Source organism: Lagenorhynchus albirostris, chromosome 1, assembly GCF_949774975.1.
Source record: "Lagenorhynchus albirostris chromosome 1, mLagAlb1.1, whole genome shotgun sequence".
NCBI lineage: Eukaryota > Metazoa > Chordata > Mammalia > Artiodactyla > Delphinidae > Lagenorhynchus > Lagenorhynchus albirostris.
The window spans coordinates 179,560,268-179,580,805 of record NC_083095.1 but is presented as its reverse complement, the minus strand read 5'-3'; the positions used below and the strand labels follow the sequence as shown (position 1 = coordinate 179,580,805).

The following is a 20,538-nucleotide window of genomic DNA, read 5'->3' as shown; positions in this document are numbered from 1 at the left end:
ATCCCGGCTTTACATCTCACCAACAGAGAAGCAATTATTTTAGATGTGGGGCTGGTTAGCATCCTAGGTCATGAATTTAATTAAATAACCCTCGAGTGGCAGAAAACAGAACAAACCACTGTATTTAACTGTCAGTAAGACATGCTGCAAATCAATGGCCAAATTCCTCCTCTCTCCTTCCCTCCTTACAGCTGTCAGTGACAAACAAGGTAAAACAAGCTAATAGTTGATGTAACAACATGGATGGACTTGGAGGGCATTATGCTATGTGAAATAAGTCAGACAGAGAAAGACAAATACTGTATGATATCACTTATATGTGGAATATTAAAAAAATAAAGAAATAAATACAACAAAACAGAAACAGACTCATAGATATAGTGGTTACCAGTGGGAAGAGGGAAGGGAGGAGGGGCAAGTTAGGGGTAGGGAATTTAGAAGCACAAATTACCATGTATAAAACAAAGAAGCTACAAGGATATATTGTACAGTCAGGGAAGATTGCCAATATTTTATAATAACTTTAAATGGAGTATAATCTATAAAATTATTGAATCTCTATGTTGTACACCTGAAACTAATACAACACTGTAAATCAACTATACAATTAAAAAAATAATTAAAATAAAAGCCAGTTTAAACCTAGAAAAAGTCCAAAGTGCCTTAACCAATGGGTAAATGTAATAGTTACAATTAAGACTGTCATTTGATCCTTTTAATCTCTGAAACAGACGAGCTACAAACTGGTATTTTCTATACAGTGAATTTTGTGGCAAAATAAGCCACAGTATACACAAGCCTCAACGTTTGCTAGCACCTTACTTAAAGTTAGATGATTTGAAAACACAACAGACAAATCCTTCATGCTTTCAAGATCAGTTTCTAAATTTGACATCTTAGATTGGAGATGGCCTTACCCAGGAATTTAAGGTCAGGGTTTATGAATTTAAGGAAAGGGCTGGAGATCTAAAAACACAACAGACAAATCCTTCATTCTTTCAAGGTTAGTTTCTAAACTTGACATCTTGGATTGGAGATGGCCTTCACCCAGGAATTTAAGGTCAGGGTTTATGTTAAGCAGGACCTCAAATCAAGTTTAGAAACTAGCAAATCTTTAATCCTGTCTTTAAGGGGATAGTTTGAGAGAAAAGGTTAGAAAAACAGGTCAACCTCCTGTAACTATGAGGTTGTCATTTGTTTTTACATACTGAATGAAATATGCCTGTTTGGTGTTCAGTGTCTTGTGCCTGTTTTACTCCCTGTGTCTGGGCAAATGTGTTTATATTAGAAAACTCCATGAGGGCAGGAAATTTAGCTTTTCTTTATAATAAATCATCTGGAATAAACTCTACTGATCTAAGAGTATGGGGCCTGGTGTGCCCAACTGCCGGCCAAAATGTGTAATCTGTCACTGGCTGTCAGATTGCCCATAAATCACATATTGGTTTGCACAGAAGAGTTTACAAAATTGTTACATGCATCATTGCAAGTTATCTTCATAGGCATCTTATGAGTCTGCTGAGCAAGTATTATCACCTTTACTATTTAACAGACATGATCAGAACCCAAACTTTCACTATCTCCTTTCAGGTACCACTGATACACAACAGGTGAACTGAATGAATAATAATAAGGTTCAACCAATAATAAGATTCAACCATTCTATTCCTGAAATGATAAAAATAAACTGTTGTTCATGTAAGCTAAATGAGATCTCCTAATGATAGTTGAATTTTAAATAAACTGCAGGGGGTGGGGAGGGGAAACAGAGGATTGGAATTGACAAAATTCAAACCAGGAGTGAAAATAACAAAGAATACCATCAGTGAGAGACACTATTTTTCCTCTAGCACAAATAGAAAATATTTTTTTAAAAGTCTCATAATAGACTTTGCAAAGAATAAAGAAAGCTTCATTTTGCTTTAAGTGTTTTATGTCAAGAAACATTGCATAGCATATATTTTCCAAATTGTATATGAACAACTTAAAGCACCCATTCAAATTCCACTAAATATTTTTATTTTTCTTAGCTTAAAACTATTTGTTAAGTATGAAATGATTTAAGAAGTGAAAAATTTCAAATACAACATACAATAGCAAGAAATACATAATAGGAAATTCACCATTCCCACAACATTTGAGGAGGTCTTAGAGCAGATGGACTAATTTCTGTCATTATTAATGAAGAAAGATGGAAACCACCTTTATTTTCTCAGTTTGTTAAAAGGTTCATAAGAGAAGCTGGGCAGGCAGGAAGGAGAGAAAGGGAAGCTACAAAACTGAGGATAAAGATTACATTTTCTTATGCAATGGATCTAAGAGATTACTGCAAGGAAACAAAATAGGCCCTTTTCCAAAAAAACTGCAGGCAATTCTAGACTGATACAAGGCAAAAAGAAATGGGGTAATCTTGGGTATGATGAAATTTAAAAATATACAACAAAGCTATGTACTGTTAGGAAATGATGACAGAGATGAATCCAGAAAATACCAAAAATAAATGGGTAGGTTTCTTTCTAGAGGGGAAAAAAAAAAGAGTCTGAGAAGGAAACCTGAAGGCCAACCAGACTGGAAACAGTGTGTCCAAGGGGCTCTCTGGTTACCATTTACTTCCTCTCCAGGCCTCCAGGGGAGATCACTGTAAAGAATGTCCTTTAGATTAAAAAAAAGACACAGTTGCCAACTAACCAAGACTCCTGAGTCTAATCACATATTCCCCAAGGTCAGAAACACTACATAGGAAAAATGAAAAGGACAGTTCTAGTGCTGTTTTTATTGAAAATTTTATCACAACTCCCTCTTACCCTCCTTTCAGCTCCGTTTGTGAAAATGTAAATTCTGAGTCGGACAGTATTCTTTTCAAATTTTTCCTTAAATCCCTGAAAATCTGACTTTTGAAACCTGGGAATGTGAAGCTAGGACAAGGGAACGCTGAGGACCCATTTTATTTGTTTGCTTCCTTGTTTATTCATGAGCAGGGCTAGACTAAGAAGAAACCTTTCAATGAAAATGGAAAGCATGCCTGCAATAGTATAGTGCTTAATATTGACTTCTACCCCGTCCAGCCCCAGGAAAGGTAAGGAACAGTTTAGGTAGGGTAAGAAGAGGTTTAGGAAGCTTAGGATGAAGAGGAGACTTCCTAAATTTTAGGAAAACCTGGCAGGTTATTGATAGATTCCATGTGTTCGGCTAACACAGTTGTGTAACCAGCATCAGTATGTCTTTCAAATGCCCTGTACTTCGTCATCAGTGTCCTCTTTCAGCTAGTACTTCCCTTGGATATCCTACTGTGGAATTTGCAAGGCCAGCCTTCCTTGCCTGTGCCTGTGAGGAATTGGCAAAATAATTAAGAGGTGTTTTTTCTTTGCGGTACGCGGGCCTCTCACTGTTATGGCCTCTCCCGTTGCGGAGCACAGGCTCTGGATGCGCAGGCTCAGCGGCCATGGCTCACGGGCCCAGCCACTCCGCGGCATGTGGGATCTTCCCGGACCGGGGCACGAACCCGTGTCCCCTGCATCGACAGGCGGACTCTCAACCACTGTGCCACCAGGGAAGCCCATAATTAAGAGTTTTTGAACACCATCTTTCATCTGTATCTAGTTGGAAGGGTGTGTGTGTGTGTGGTCTTTAATGGAACAATAACTAATGCCTTAGATCCTTTAATGTCTTAAAAATTTACCTTTAGAGCATATCCTATGCAAATGACCATGAAGAGTTCCTCATACATTCAAGCCACTAATTTTTAAAGTATTCCATAAATTTAGAAAATATCCAAAGGGTTTTCACAGTGAATAAATCTAGAATGCATTTAGTTCAAATATTTAGAAAGAGCTTTAACAACTATCATTCATAATTACTCTGCTGTGAGTTCAAGTATAAAAATGTAACTTTTCTCAGTTAGTAAATGGTTGATAGCTGTCCACTCTCTGCAGAAGTATATCTGAATATCCAGGGGAATAATACCTGAAAAAGAAAATTTTCTATTAGATCTTTGTGAAAAGATTCGGCACAGTAGGCAAAAAAGATTTAATATAAGATATTTATCTGAAATAATTCTCTGAGTGAAACCTCTAATACACTGACCAGTTATGCTCCAGGAATGCTTTGTGCATGAGCGTAGAGATGATCAAGGAAGAGAACGACAGCTCACAAGACTGCCAGATAAACAGCAAACATTTAAGGGATATCAATGCAATGGCAAAGGTGTATTTTCAAAGCCAGGAACTTGGATCCAGTAACGGTATTTTATCACAGAGACTCTGTTTTCATTATGTCAAGTGACTGATGTTGCTTTCATGATTGTAGCTAATAGGATTTTTTTGTAAGTTAGACAACACAGTCTATCATTACTAATCAACTTCCGCATTCTTACTACCCTACAGATTATTCTCAACGTATGTTTTTTTTTAATTAATTAATTTATTTATTTTTGGCTGCGTTGGGTCTTCGTTGCTGCACGCGAACTTTCTCTAGTTGCGGTGAGCGGAGGCTACTCTTCATTTCGGTTCACGGGTTTCTCATTGTGGAGGCTTCTCTTGTTGCGGAGCACGGGCTCTAGGCGCACGGGCTTCAGCAGCTGTGGCACAAGGGCTCAGTAGTTGTGGCTTGCGGGCTCAGTAGTTGTGGCACATGGGCTTAGTTGCTCTGCGGCATGTGGGATCTTCCTGGACCAGAGCTCAAACCATGTCCCCTGCATTGGCAGGCGGATTCTCAACCACCGTGCCACCAGGGAAGCCCTCAACATATGTTTTAATCAGATCTGGCTACCCATAAAAACAAAAATTTCTGGGAGTATAATTCACATTAAACAGCTATTTAATAAATAGTTTACAAATACTTCATCATACTAACCTAGGAAATAAATCCTTTTCGTTGGTTTTGGGCATCTATAGTACTATAAATTTACATGTATAAATTTATCATTTTATAAAATATATAGTATAAAAGTATTATATATATTGATTAATGCATTGTGAGATGCTTCATATACCATGAAAAGAATTTATATGCATATAAAAGTATGTCAGATAAAATTTGTCAGACATTCTAGAATATGCTAAATGGATAAAAATCTAGTAAGTATAATTTAAAATTTTCTAAAACATTCAAAATAATTAAACCTCCTAAGGTGTTTTCTCCAAATAAAACCTAATATTCAAGACTTGCTTTATCCTTTGTTAATAAGCTTTACTTATCCTCAGATGCTTGACTTAAAAACTCATAATTTATATTACATTAATTTCTTCCACAATTTGTCAAGTTAACATGGATAAAACTGTGTTTTCTCAACAGTGTGCTTATAGGCAGTCATAGATAAACAGATACATGCATACATAAAGAGCTACCTTAAAGAATGTATCTCCACCAAAGGCCTCCTACCCTTGAAAAAAATTGTCCCTCAACAGTGAGTCTCTTCAAAGTATTCCTAAACCAAGGAAGTTACAACTGTTTCTCTCTGAGTCAGTCACAAATTTTAAGCAGGCCTCACCTCCCTGGGTCTTATAAATGTGTTAGACATGAGATAGGTACTTTTTTTAGAAATGGGAGAAAGTGGATTTAGAAAAACCAAAACTTTAAAAATTGTGCTGTTTCATATGGTAGCCACTAGCTACATGTAGTTCTCGAGCCCTAGAAATATGACTGAAGAACTGAATTTGTATATTTAAGTTTAATTAAAAATATTAATAACTGATATTCAATTAGTTTTTAGAAAAATTTTAGGTGTGCTTGGAACAACTTGTGAATCTACTTTTTCAACCGTAGACTTTATATAATCTAAATACAGATCATGTATTTCCAATGAAATTTAATATCTGAATTGAGATGCACTAGAAGTGATAAAATACCCACCAGATTTCAAGAACTTAGTACAAAAAATGTAAAATAGCTGATTGATAATTTTTATACTGATTACAAATTGAAATTATAAAGCTTAGATATATTGGGCTAACAAAAATATATCATTAATATTTATTTACCCTGTTTCATTTTACTTTTTAAAATGTGGCTACTAGAAAATTTTAAATGACATATGTGGCTAATATATTTCTGTTGGACAGTATTGCTTTAAAATAAAGGTCCCCAATAAATAAATTAGGACCTACCTATAATTCTTGAGGTTTTACCTGGCTAATTGCCAAGCTAATTGCCACTGTATACCTGTCTCTCCAGGGACCTCAGCGATGCCACATCTCCAGGATTCCCCACGGGGAAGGAAATGTGCTCAGGCCTTATACTTCTCACCCTCTCAGCAGGGTGTACATTTATCACTACCTAACTTCTCATAAATGCATACAGACCACGTATGTATCTCAGTGTATGGACCCATAAATAAGTACATCAAGTTACCCATTAACTGTCAGAAATCTCATTCCAGCTAGAATCTGTCTGATGCTAAGGAATTCTTTTGGTTTTTTTTTTTTTTGGTCTATTTTTATTTAAGGAAACTTCATACTGTTTTCCATAGTGGCTCCACCAATTTACATCCCCACCAACAGTACACGAGGGTTCCCTTTTCTCTACACCCGCTCTAGCATACATTATCTGTAGACTTTTTTTTTTTGATTCTTTGTACATGTTTGTCTTCAGAATGTACTCCAAAAATGGAGTTATATTTAAAATATTGTGTTCTTAAGTCACTTAAGATAATTACTTTTACAAACAATAAGAAAATAGTAAAATTGGCTTCTGTTTCTAAATTCTTAGGAATTGCTGGGATTTTTTTTCTATTTGATTTAATTTTATTTTTAATTTTTTTAAAATTGTTAAAATTTAATTTAATTTAATTTAATTTATTTATTTATTTTTGCGGTACGCAGGCCTCTCACTGTTGTGGCCTCTCCCGTTGCGGAGCACAGGCTCCGGACGTGCAAGCTCAGCAGCCATGGCTCATGGGCCTAGCTGCTCTGCGGCACATGGGATCTTCCTGGGCCGGGGCACGAACCTGTGTCCCCTGCATCGGCAGGCATCGGCAGGCAGACTCTCAACCACTGCGCCACCAGGGAAGCCTTAATTTTATTTTTTTATACAGCAGGTTCTTATTAGTCATCAATTTAATACACATCAGTGTATACATGTCAATCCCAATCGCCCAATTCATCACACCACCACCACCACCCCCCCGCCGCTTTCCCCGCTTGGTGTCCATACGTTTGTTCTCTACATCTATGTCTCAATTTCTGCCCTGCAAACCGGTTTACCTGTACCATTATTCTAGGTTCCACATATATGCATTAATAAACGATAGTTGTTTTTCTCTTTCTAACTTAACTTCACTCTGTATGACAGTCTCTAGATCCATCCACGTCTCAACAAATGACGCAATTTCGTTCCTTTTTATGGCTGAGTAATAGTTCATTGTGTATATGTACCACTTCTTCTTTATCCATTCATCTGTCGATGGGCATTTAGGTTGCTTCCATGACCTGCTTATTGTAAATAGTGCTGCAGTGAACACTGGGGTGCATGTGTCTTTTTGAATTATGGTTTTCTCTGGGTATATGCCCAGTAGTGGGATTGCTGGATCATATGGTAATTCTATTTTTAGTTTTTTAAGGAACCTCCGTACTGTTCTCCATAGTGGCTCTATCAATTTACATTCCCACCAATTCTTCAAGAGGGTTCCCTTTTCTCCACACCCTCTCCAGCATTTCTTGTTTGTAGATTATCTGATGATGCCCATTCTAACTGGTGTGAGGTGATACCTCATTGTAGTTTTGATTTGCATTTCTCTAATAATTAGTGATGCTGAGCAGTTTTTCATGTGCTTCTTGGCCATCTGTATGTCTTCTTTGGAGACACGTCTATTTAGGTCTTCTGCCCATTTTTGGATTGGGTTGTTTGGTTTTTTAATATTGAGTTACATGAGCTGTTTATATATTTTGGAGATTAATCCTTTGTCCATTGATTCATTTGCAAATATTTTCTCCCATTCTGAGGGTTGTCTTTTCATCTTGTTTATGGTATCCTTTGCTGTGCAAAAGCTTTGAAGTTTCATTAGGTCCCATTTGCTTATTTTTGTTTTTATTTCCATGACTCTAGGAGGTAGATCAAAAAAGATCTTGCTGTGATTTATGTCAAAGAGTGTTCTTCCTATGTTTTCCTCTAAGAGTTTTATAGTGTCCGGTATTACATTTAGGTCTCAAATCCATTTTGAGCTTATTTTTGTTTATGGTGTTAGGGAGTGTTCTAATTTCATTCTTTTACATGTAGCTGTCCAGTTTTCCCAGCACCACTTACTGAAGAGACTGTGTTTTCTCCATTGTATATCCTTGCCTCCTTCGTCATAGATTAGTTGACCATAGGTGTGTGGGTTTATCTCTGGGCTTTCTATCTTGTTCCACTTATCTGTTTCTGTTTTTGTGCCAGTGCCATATTGTCTTGATTACTGTAGCTTTGTAGTATAGTCTGAAGTCAGGGAGTCTGATTCCTCCAGCTCTGTTGTTTTCCCTCAAGACTGCTTTGGTTATTTGGGGTCTTTTGTGTCTCCATACAAATTTTAAGATTTTTTTCTTCTACTTCTGTAAAAAATGCCATTGGTAATTTGATAGGGATTGCACAGAATCTGTAGATTGCTGTGGGTAGTATAGTCATTTTCACAATATTGATTCTTCCAATCCAAGAACATGGTATATCTCTCCATTGTTGGTATCTTTAATTTCTTTCATCAGTGTCTTATAGTTTTCTGCATACAGGTCTTTTGTCTCCCTAGGTAGGTTTATTCCTAGGTATTTTATTCTTTTTGTTGCAATGGTAAATGGGAGTGTTTCCTTAATTTCTCTTTCAGATTTTTCAGCATTAGTGTATAGGAATGCAAGAGATTTCTGTGCATTAATTTTGTATCCTGAAACTTTACCAAATTCATTGATTAGCTCTAGTAGCTTTCTGGTGGCATCTTTAGGATTCTCTATGTATAGTATCATGTCATCTGCAAACAGTGACAGTTTTACTTCTTCTTTTCCAATTTGTATTCCTCTTCTTTTTCTTCTCTGATTTCCGTGGCTAGGACTTCCAAAACTATGTTGAATAACAGTGGTTAGAGTTGACATCCTTGTCTTCTCCTGATCTTAGAGGAAATGCTGTCATTTTTTCACCACTGAGAATGATGTTTTGCGGTGGGTTTGTCATATATGGCCTTTATTATGTTGAGGTAGGTTCCCTCTATGCCCAGTTTCTGGAGAGTTTTTTTATCATAAATGGGTGTTGAATTTTGTCAAAAGCTTTTTCTGCATCTATTGAGATGATCATATGGTTTTTTGTTTTTGTTTTTTTTTTTTGCGGTACGCGGGCCTCTCACTGTTGCGGCCTCTCCTGTTGCAAAGCGCAGGCTCTGGACGCTCAGGCTCAGCGGCCATGGCTCATGGGCCCAGCCGCTCCGCGGCATGTGGGATCTTCCCGGACCGGGGCACAAACCCGTGTCCCCTACATCGGCAGGCGGACTCTCAACCACTGCGCCACCAGGGAAGCCCCGATCATATGGTTTTTATTCTTCAATTTGTCGATATGGTGTATCACATTGATTGATTTGCATATATTGAAGAATGCTTGCATCCCTGGGATAAATCCCACTTGATCATGGTGTATGATACTTTTAATGTGTTGTTGGATTCTGTTTGCTAGTATTTTGTTGAGGATTTTTGCATCTATATTCATCAGTAATATTGGTCTGTAATTTTCTTTTTTTGTAGTATCTTTGTCTGGTTTTGGTATCAGGGTCATGGTGGCCTCATATAGAATGAGTTTGGGAGTGTTCCTTCCTCTGCAATTTTTTGGAAGAGTTTGAGAAGGATGGGTGTTAGCTCTTCTCTGAATGTTTGATAGAATTCACCTGTGAAACCATCTGGTCCTGGACTTTGTTTGTGGGAAGATTATTTATTTATTTATTTATTTGCGGTACACGGGCCTCTCTCTGTCGCAGCCTCTCCCGTTGCGGAGCACAGGCTCCGGACGCGCAGACTCAGTGGCCATGGCTCACGGGCCCAGCAGCTTGGCGGCATGTGGGATTCTCCCAGACCGGGGCATGTACCTGTGTCCCCTGCATTGGCAGGCAGACTCTCAACCACTGCGCCACCAGGGAAGCACTGTTGGAAGATTTTTAATCACAGTTTCAATTTCATTACTTGTGTTTGGTCTGTTCATATTTTCTATTTCTTCCTGGTTCAGTCTTGGAAGGTTATACCTTTCTAAGAATTTGTCCATTTCTTCCAGGTTGTCCATTTTATCGGCATAGAGTTGCTTGTCGTAGTCTCTTAGAATGCTTTATATTTCCGCAGTGTCTGTTGTAACTTCTCCTTTTTCACTTCCAATTTTATTGATTTGAGTCCTCTCCCTCTTTTTCTTGGTGAGTCTGGCAAATGGTTTATCAATTTTGTTTATCTTCTCAAAGAACCAGCTTTTAGTTTTATTGATCTTTGCTATCTTTTTCTTTGTTTCTATTTCATTTATTTCTGCTCTGATCTTTATGATTTCTTTCCTTCTGCTAACTTTGGGTTTTGTTTGTTCTTCTCTCTCTAGTTCCTTTAGGTGTACAGTTAGATTGTTTATTTGAGAGTTTTCTTGTTTCTTGAGGTAGGCTTGTATAGCTATAAACTTCCTTCTTAGAACTGCTTTTGCTGCATCCCATGGGTTTGGGATCATCGTGTTTTCATAGTCATTTGTCTCTAGGTATTTTTTGATTTCTTCTTTGATTTCTTCAGTGATCTCTTGGTTATTTAGTAATATATTGTTTAGCCTCCATGTGTTTGTGTTTTTTACGTTTTTTCCCCTGTAATGCATTTCTAATCTCATAGCATTGTGGTCAGAAAAGATGCTTGATATGATTTCAATGTTCTTAAATTTACTGAGGCTTGATTTGTGACCCAAGATGTGATCTATCGTGGAGAATGTTCTGTGCGCACTTGAGAAGAAAGGGTAATCTGCTGTTTTTGGATGGAATGTCCTATAAGTATCAATTAAATCTATCTGGTCTATTGTGTCATTTAAAGCTTCTGTTTCCTTATTTATTTTCATTTTGGATGATCTGTCCATTGGTGAAAGTGAGGTGTTAAAGTCCCCCACTATTATTGTGTTACTGTTGACTTCCTCTTTTAGAGCTGTTAGCAGTTGCCTTATGGACTGAGGTGCTCCTACGTTGGGTGCATATATATTTATAATTGTTATATCTTCTTCTTGGATTGATCCCTTGATCACTATGTAGTGTCCTTCTTTGTCTCTTATAACATTCTTTATTTTAAACATCTTTATTTTAAAGTCTATTTTATCTGATATGAGTATTGCTACTCCAGCTTTCTTTTGATTTCCGTTTGCGTGGAATATCTTTTTCCATCCCCTCACTTTCAGTCTGAATGTGTCCCTAGGTCTGAAGTGGGTCTCTTGTAGGCAGCATATATATGGGTCTTGTTTTTGTATCCATTCAGCAAGCCTGTGTCTTTTGGTTGGAGCATTTAATCCATTCACATTTAGGGTAATTATCAATATGTATGTTCCTATGCCCATTTTCTTAATTGTTTTGGGTTTGTTTTTGTAGGTCCTTTTCTTCCCTTGTGTTTCCCACTTAGAGAAGTTCCTTTAGCATTTGTTGTAGAGCTGGTTTGCTGGTGCTGAATTCTCTTAGCTTTTGCTTGTCTGTAAAGCTTTTGATTTCTCCATTGAATCTGAATGAGATCCTTGCCGGGTAGAGTAATCTTGGTTGTAGGTTCTTCCCTTTCATCACTTTAAGTATATCATGCCACTCCCTTCTGGCTTGTAGAGTTTCTGCTAGAAATCAGCCGTTAACCTTATGGGAGTTCCCTTGTATGTTATTTGTCATTTTTCCTTTGCTGCTTTCAATAATTTTTCTTTGTCTTTAATTTTTGCCAATTTGATTACTATGTGTCTTGGCGTGTTTCTCCTTGGGTGTATCCTGTATGGGACTCTCTGTGCTTCCTGGACTTGGGTGGCTATTTCCTTTCCCATGTTAGGGAAGTTTTCGACTATAGTCTCTTCAAATATTTTCTCTGGTCCTTTCTCTCTCTCTTCTCCTTCTGAGACCCCTATAATGCGAATGTTGTTGCGTTTAATGTTGTCCCAGAGGTTTCTTAGGCTATCTTCATTTCTTTTCATTCTTTTCTCTTTATTCTGTTCCACAGCAGTGAATTCCACCATTCTGTCTTCCAGGTCACTTATCCGTTCTTCTGCCTCAGTTATTCTGCTATTGATTCCTTCCAGTGTAGTTTTAATTTCAGTTATTGTATTGTTTATCTCTGTTTGTTTGTTCTTTAATTCTTCTAGGTCTTTGTTAAACATTTATTGCATCTTCTCGATCTTTGCTTCCGTTCTTTTTCCGAGGTCCTGGATCACCTTCACTATCATTATTCTGAATTCTTTTTCTGGAAGATTGCCTATCTCCACTTCATTTAGTTGTTTTTCTGGGATTTTATCTTGTTCCTTCATCTGGTACATAGCCCTCTGATTTTTCATCTTGTCTATCTTTCTGTGAATGTGATTTTTGTTCCACAGGCTGCAGGATTGTAGTTCTTCTTGCTTTTGCTGTCTGTCCTTTGGTCGCTAAGGAATTCAAAAGTAGCTTCTCATCAGGAAAAAGTTTGGAATCCCTACCTTAGCAATTAAAAGCAATTTAAATCTAATCAGGACAATCTTTATTTATGTCTTTTATACTTGTAAAAATGAAACAAATATTTGCTTGCTATGCATTTACCATCAAAACAAATAGTGAAAAAATAAGTGGCCATGTGCTGCTACATAAGTTTCTCCATTATTATTATAATGTTAAATTTGATCTAGCTAATAATGTGACTTAACATGGATAGAAAAAAGAACAAGAATAATATGCCTTGGTGTAGGTGTGTTTGGGTTTATCTTGTTTGGGACCCTCCTGTACCTGAATATCTGTTTCCTTGGTGTTGGGAAAGCTGGACAGCCACATGTAAATCAATAAAGTTAGAACACTCCCTCATATCATACATAAAAATAAACTGGAAATGGCTCAAAGACTTAAATATAAGACATGGCACCATAAAACTCCTAGAAGAGAACACAGGCAAAACATTTTCTGACATAAATTGTAGCAATGTTTTCTAAGGTCAGTCTCCCAAGGCAACAGAAATAAAAGCAACAATAAACAAATGGGACCTAATCAAACTCATAAGGTTCTGTAAGCAAAGGAAACCATACACAAAATGAAAAGTCTATGGACCGGGGGAAAACATTTGCAAACGATGCGACCAACAAGGGCTTAATTTCCAAAATATACAAATAGCTCATATAACTCAATAACAAAAAAACAAAAAAAAAAATCAAAAAATGGGCAGAACACCTCAGTAGACATTTCTCCAAAGATGACACACAGATGTCCGACAGGCACATGAAAAGATGTTCAACATTGCTAATTATTAGAGAAATGCAAATAAAAACTAAAATGAGATGTCACCTCATACTGGTCAGAATGGCCATCATTAAAAAGTCTACAAATAACAAATGCTAGAGAGAGTGTGGAGAAAAAAATCCTCCTACATTGTTGATGGGAATGTAAATTGGTACAGCCACTGTGGAAAACAGCATGGAGGTTCCTTAAAACCTAAAATAGAGCTACCATACGATCCAGCAATAACACTCCTGGGCATATATCCAGAAAAAACTATAATCTGAAAAGATACATACACCCCAATATTCATAGAAGCACTATTTACAGTAGCCAAGACATGGAAGCAACCTAAATGTCCATTGACAGATGAACAGATAAATATTTAGTATACACACACACACACACACACACACACACACACACACACACACACACACAATGGAATACTACTCAACCATATAAAAGAATGAAATGATGCCATTTGCAGCAACATGGATGGACCTAGAGATTATCATACTAAGTGAAGTAAGCCAGAGAGGGAAAGACAAATACCATATGATATCACTTACACGTGGAATCTAAAATATGACACAAATGAACTTATTTACAAAACAGAAACAGACTCACAGACATAGAAAACAAACTTATGGTTACCAGTGGGGGCAGGGGATGGGGAAGGGATAAATTCAGAGTTCGAGATTAGTAGACACAAACTACTATATATGAAACAGATAAACAACAAGGTCCTACTGTATAGCACAGGGAACTATATTCAATATCCTGTAATAAACCATAATGGAAAAGAATATGAAAAAGAATATATGAATATATCTGAATATATATATATATATATGAATCACTTTGCTGTACACCAGAAACTAACATAACGTTGTAAATCAACTGTATTTCAACTTTAAAAAAAAGAAAAAGAAAAAAAGAACAAGAAGAGGGGTGCCCACTGAGGACAATAACAGATATTTACTGAATTGAATTCTTCCTATCTGTGAACCCTGTGGCTAATCCTAATAGCCTCTCACTTAATCCTAATAGCAACTCTGTGAAGTAGGTAATTATTCACATTTTACATATGAGAAAACTGGTTAAGAGGGTTAAGTAATATCTTCAAAGTCACAGTTAGCAAGTCGTTTGGACTGAGATAGGAACTTAGATCTGTTTGATACCTAAGTCCGAGCTTTTAGCCATACTCCTCATGAAAGAACCAAAATGAACCTCCAAAAAAGAACTGGAAATGCCTTTCCTCTGGCTATCACCCTACTTCTTCCTGGCCTTTAAGAATATAGGGGAGTTAACTCATCCTAGACCCATGTAGAATTTAGGTTACTGTAATACCTGTTATCACACCAGAAATGGGCTGAACGGAAGACTGTATGCATGCCTTGCCCCCCGGTTTAGGCAGAGATCCAGAAGACAACAGCTGTGGAGTGGCCCGGGATTAGAACTTATGTCTTCTAACATCTCGTCCTGGGCGCCTTCCCTCTCATCATACCAACCACCTTTATTAAACATTTTTAAAGATTACTAAAATCAGAAGGCAACTGAAATAAATGTTTAGGCTGAAAACAGCTGAGAGAATGTATCCACTGATAATCTGTCTTACAAAGAATAATTCTAAAATAGTCACCAAGTCATTTTTGAGAATTATGACAGCAAAAATTAAACAATTTTGAGATTATATTTGTCTGCTTTCATAGGAAGGCAAATTTTCAGAGATTTCTATAAAACTCCTCTAAGTTCTATAGAGCCCAATGCTTTAAAAAAATATATGTCAGAAACTTGAAAAAGTTAGCCAGCTAACCAAAATTCTTCATGATAATTAGCCAGATCCCAGAATATGAGAAGTGGAAACTTTACAATGGTATTTTGACAAAGAACCAGATCAAATACTAACACGACAGAGTTTTTTATTTCCCCTGGTGCCCTGTAAACTAATCCTAGAAATTAGTGGAAAGAAGACTTCTATTCAAGAAAGCACCTTACCATTGGTCAATTCTAATAGGTCACTCCATTTGGGGGACCAGTTAGTTCACTTCTTCCATTTTTCTATAATTCTGTTTATGTTAGAAAATTGCATAGAAAGTTATTTTAAACTTATGTAAAATAGCATTCTTCCTGAAGGGACATACATTCCATGCACAAAAATTAACTTTATTTTCTTCATAAAAGGTTTTCATATTTCCTTCATTTAGTGGGTTCACACATATTTATATGTTATACAACCTTTTTGGTATGTTATTTTATTTATATATTATACATAGTATATATACATGTTATGATATACTACTCCTTTGATGTATTTTATATATATTAATACTTTCAAAGCTAATTTATTGGAACTCTTTTGGTCAAGAAGTTCTCATAAACCTCCCCAAAGTGAATGAATTTGTACACCTCTGGAAAGAATTTACTGGCAGAGTATATGTGAATATAAAACAAATTTCAATCTTAAAATTATTTTCGTGCTTTTAAAATCAATGTTACCATATGTATTAAAAACCACTGATATTAAATAGGAAGAATACTCCCAGAGTAATGGAAATAAAAACAAAAATAAACAAGTGGGACCTAATTAAACTCAAAAGCTTTTGCACATCAAAGGAAACCATAAACAAAATGAAAAGACAACCCACAGATTGGGAGAAAGTATTTGCAAATGATGTGATCGACAAAGGATTAGTCTCCAAAACTTATAAACAGCTCATGTGGCTTAATATCATCAAAACAAACAACCCCAGTCAAAAAATGGGTGGAAGACCTAAATAGACATTTCTCCAGAGATGACATACAGATAGCCAAGAAGCACATGAAAAGATGTTCAACATCACTAATTATGAGAGAAATGCAAATCAAAACTACAATGAGACATCACCTCACACCAGTCAGAGTGGCTATCATCAAAAAATCCACAAACAATATATGCTGTAGAGGGTGTGGAGAAAAGGGAACCCTCTTACACCATTGGTGGGAATGTAAATTGGTACAGCCGCTATGGAGAACAGTCTGGAAGTTCCTTAAAAAACTAAAAATAGAACTACCATATGACCCAGCAATCCCACTCCTGACCATATATCCAGAGAAAAACATGCTCCAAAAGGATATATGCACCCCAGTGTTCACTGCAGCACTGTTTACAACAGCCAAGACATGGAAGCAACCTAAATGTCCATCAACAGAGGAATGGATAAAGAAGATGTGGTACATAAATACAATGGACTATTACTCAGCCATTAAAAAGAATGAAATAATGCCATTTGCAGCAACATGGACCGAGCTAGAGATTGTCATACTGAGTGAAGTTAAGTCAGACAGAGAAAGAGAAATATCGTATGATATCACTTATATGTGGAATCTAAGAAGAAATGATACAAATGAACTTATTTACAAAACAGAAACAGACTCACAGACTTAGAGAATGAACTTATGGTTACCAGGGGGGAAGGGTGAGGGGAAGGGATAGTTAGGGAGTTTGTGACTGACATGTAAACACTGCTGTATTTAAAATGGATAACCAACAAGGACCTACTGTATAGCACAGGGAACTCTGCTTAATATTATGTAACAACCTAAATGGGAAAAGAATTTGAAGAAGAATAGATACATGTATATGTATAACTGAATCACTTTGCTGTACACCTGAAACTATCACAACACTGTTAATCAACTATATGCCAATAAAAAATAAAAAGTTTAAAAAATAAATAAATTGAAGAAAAATAAATAGGAAGAATAGTTTACATAACATATAAATTATAACAAATTTTAAAAATTGGAATTTGTAATCTCTAATATTAAGAGAAAATAAGAAATGAGTGTAGTATTAGAAAAATATAGATAAATACAGCCTTTAATTCTGCATGTTTTGTGGACATTTTTCAAGATTCAGTTGCTTAATAATTCTATCTGTACTTGGTAACTTTGTTTTTATTTATTTGGGGTTTAGTGGTAGAGTTCTCTTTTAGGCTTACAGGGACTGAGGCTTAGGTTTAATGCCCTGAAACCAACCTCATTAAAAAAATTAATCTTGAGAAAAACTTCCTGCTACATTACTATGAAGCATCTGCATTTCATAAAAAATATAATTTATTTAATTTTTTCAAACATAGATAGTAACTTTCTTTTTGCCATGCAACATCTCTTTCTTATTTGTAATACTCTCACCGATATGAATGGAGCTTAAGGCAGAGAAATAATATGCAGGGAACTATGAAAATCAGACTCTTTCTAAATCAGGTTCATATTAAAGATTGTTAATTTACTTTGAACTCTGTATTTGGGTACTCTTTAGTAAAGCATGTATTAAATTAGTACAGAAATATCTCAAATGGCATTCCAGTTTGATGTGGAAATGTATGTGTCACTCAGAACATAATTTAATTTGAGGGATAAAAGAGATCAAGAGAGAAGCAGAAGTATACACTGGTCTTATGTGCTATTTCAAAGTCCACATTTTGACACAGTAGATATAAAATCTAGGTTTGAGAACTGAAAAACTACATTATAACTTTGACCTTCTCAAAGTCCATTTTTCCCACCTTACTATTTCTTCTGGGTAACAGTTGTTAATACTGTTGATGTATTCTTGAAGGAGAGATCCAGGTTCTGCTTTTATCTCTTGAATCCTTTTAAGTCCACCACTTGTTACAAAAAGTCGTCGAGCTTTGCTATCATGCGGCAGCACCTTGAAAAGTGAAGCACATAAAAATGTCAGCTTTTCTTTTCCAAGTTGGATTTTTACTACTGAAAAGCAATAATATATCTGAGGAAATGCATAAGAGAATTTATGTCCAATATACCTGCAACATAATGAGCCTAAATTTGCTGATCATTGGAAGTAAAATGCAGCCTTTTTAGAAATTTCTTAACTTTTTATGTTGTGGAGATGGAATAAAGGCAATGAACAGGAGCAAAGATAATGGAGAGCCACTCATATACATACAAAGTAAAGCAGTATCTGTTCTTCTCTTATACAAACTGAAGGTCTCTCCAAGCTCCTTAACAAGGCACAGAGGGCCTTCTGTGACTCAGGTCCTAAACACCTCTCCAGCGTCCTTCCCTACCAACCTCTATGCTAAATTTTATTTCAATAATCTCAAAGGGTGTGTCCAAACCATTTCTTGCCTTTGCCTATGCTGTTTCCTCTTCCTAGAATACCCTTCCACCCTCCACACACCTCCCCCATTACTTGGCTCACTCTTGCTTATCTTTTTTTTTTTTTTTTTGGCCACGCCACGTGGCATGCAGTATCTTAGTTCCCCAACCAGGGGTCGAACCAGTCCCCCCTGCAGTGGAAACTGGACCATCAGGAAGTTCCCATTCTTGCTTATGTTTTAAGACTCAGCTCAGATGTCACCTCCTTTAAGAAACTTTCTCTGGGATAGCCCTATTCTCTTTTCGCAGGATGAGTTGGGTACTTCTCTTCTCTCATGGAATTCTGTTAAACCCCTATCTGTGCACTTGCCACATAATTTTTTTTTTTTTTTTTTTTGCGGTACGCGGGCCTCTCACTGTTGTGGCCTCTCCCGTTGCGGAGCACAGGCTCCGGACGCGCAGGCTCAGCGGCCATGGCTCACGGGCCCAGCCGCTCCGCGGCATGTGGGATCTTCCCGGACCGGGGCACGAACCCGTGTCCCCTGCATCGGCAGGCGGACTCTCAACCACTGCGCCACCAGGGAAGCCCTAAGCTAAACTCTTTATATATAACATCTCATTAACCTTTACAATGACCCTATAAATAGGTTCTTTTATTAACCCCATTTATGGGTAATCACACTAAGGTTTAGAGAGGTCAAGACTTGCTAAAGGCATTGCTGCTGGTAAATGGGGAATCCAGGCACCCCAGCTCCAGAGCCTGGGCTCACGGCCACAGTGGGATACTAATTCCAACAACCCTGTTTTCTTAAACCCAACCTCCTGAACACAGTTGATAGTTTAGGGTCCCCCTCCTGGCCATCCACAGCTGTGAGAACGCACTCACTCTCTCTCAGCCTCTGCTTTCAGCAGTCAGTCCCACTGGCTGAGCCCCTTCCAGCAGCTTGACCTTTCTACCTTACTACCTTGAATCTGCAGTGGTCTAAGAAACATGACAGCCACGTTTGTTAAAACTGTTCACAGAATAAGTCAATACACTCCAAGTGACTGTCTCAAAGCATCTCCGGTAAAGTGCATGCACGTTGCAAAAAATATTTCGGTGACTCAGAGACCTTTTACCTTTTCTTTATAAGATCTTCGCAGTGTTCCCAGATGAGTGAAACTAACAGACACTGGGAAAATTACCAAAAGTTACTTCTCAGTATAAATTATCTGCGCTATGAGGTTTTTATATGTTGACTCTTTACTCTCCAAGAACATAAAAAAGACAGTACAGAGGCTGTGAGGAAAATGTGAGGAAGAAGAAAGTGTGAATTAGTTATGTGTGAATTTTATTAGCTTATGTTAATTTTATTAACCTATTTTACCTTCTGTGTCAATATGATAGGTGAAAGTTAAGTAGTAAAACCCTGCCCCCATCTTACAGAAGAAAACATTGACCCAGCAGAAGCAACAAGTTAATACCCCATTTCAATTTTCTTCCCCCACTTCTAGGCTAAGAGAGCATGTCTTACCTTACTGAACTGTCCAACCACATACTTCAGAATATTGGGAGGAGCATCATACAGAAATGGCTCGAGAGCTGGTAAATAGGTGCATTTTTGTAGGATGTTCTTTATGGCTTTTTTACTCTATTGAAATACAAAGCAAAATACATACCAAAGTAAGTAATCAATGAAAGCTTGACAAGAATTCATGTCTTGTGTTCCTGGAATTTGAAAATGAAGTGAAGAGCTTGTGATGAACTTAACTGCTGTTGGTGACCAGGTCTACCAGCGGGATAGCGGAGATCACATCCACTGTACCATGCAGACAGCCTTACTCCAATTCTAACAGTTCCAAGCTGGTGATAGACTGCCAACTTATTAATCAAGAACTCTAATGACACTAGAAATCCACTGAGCTTCACTATCCTTCATCAAGAAATATACTTGAGTTTTGACTATAAACTTCTAGATCAGGATGTATATCATGATTAATAATCAGTTGTATTATCCAGCATGAAAGAAATATTAGCATATTAGTTAATTAAGATTTTGTTTACTTGTCAAGTTCTGGGTTTAAGATTTTTT

At 37.0% G+C, this 20,538-nt stretch overlaps 1 protein-coding gene across 2 annotated transcripts in view; it reads right to left on the bottom strand.

The window, feature by feature from the left end:
* Positions 1 to 3,779: 3,779 nt before the first annotated feature.
* The window catches only part of SPAG6 (sperm associated antigen 6), a 73,894-nt gene continuing 57,135 nt past the window's right edge, over positions 3,780 to 20,538 (bottom strand). The window contains exons 9-11 of one of the 2 annotated variants that reach the window (XM_060121339.1): positions 19,981 to 20,097; positions 17,911 to 18,056; positions 3,780 to 3,963 (exon numbers count right to left, since the gene is read on the bottom strand). In XM_060121339.1, coding sequence (XP_059977322.1) covers positions 3,894 to 3,963; positions 17,911 to 18,056; positions 19,981 to 20,097 — 333 coding nt within the window. In that variant the 3' untranslated portion in view covers positions 3,780 to 3,893. The remainder of the gene's footprint in view (positions 3,964 to 17,910; positions 18,057 to 19,980; positions 20,098 to 20,538) is intronic. The other variant, XM_060121348.1, reaches the window with a different exon arrangement.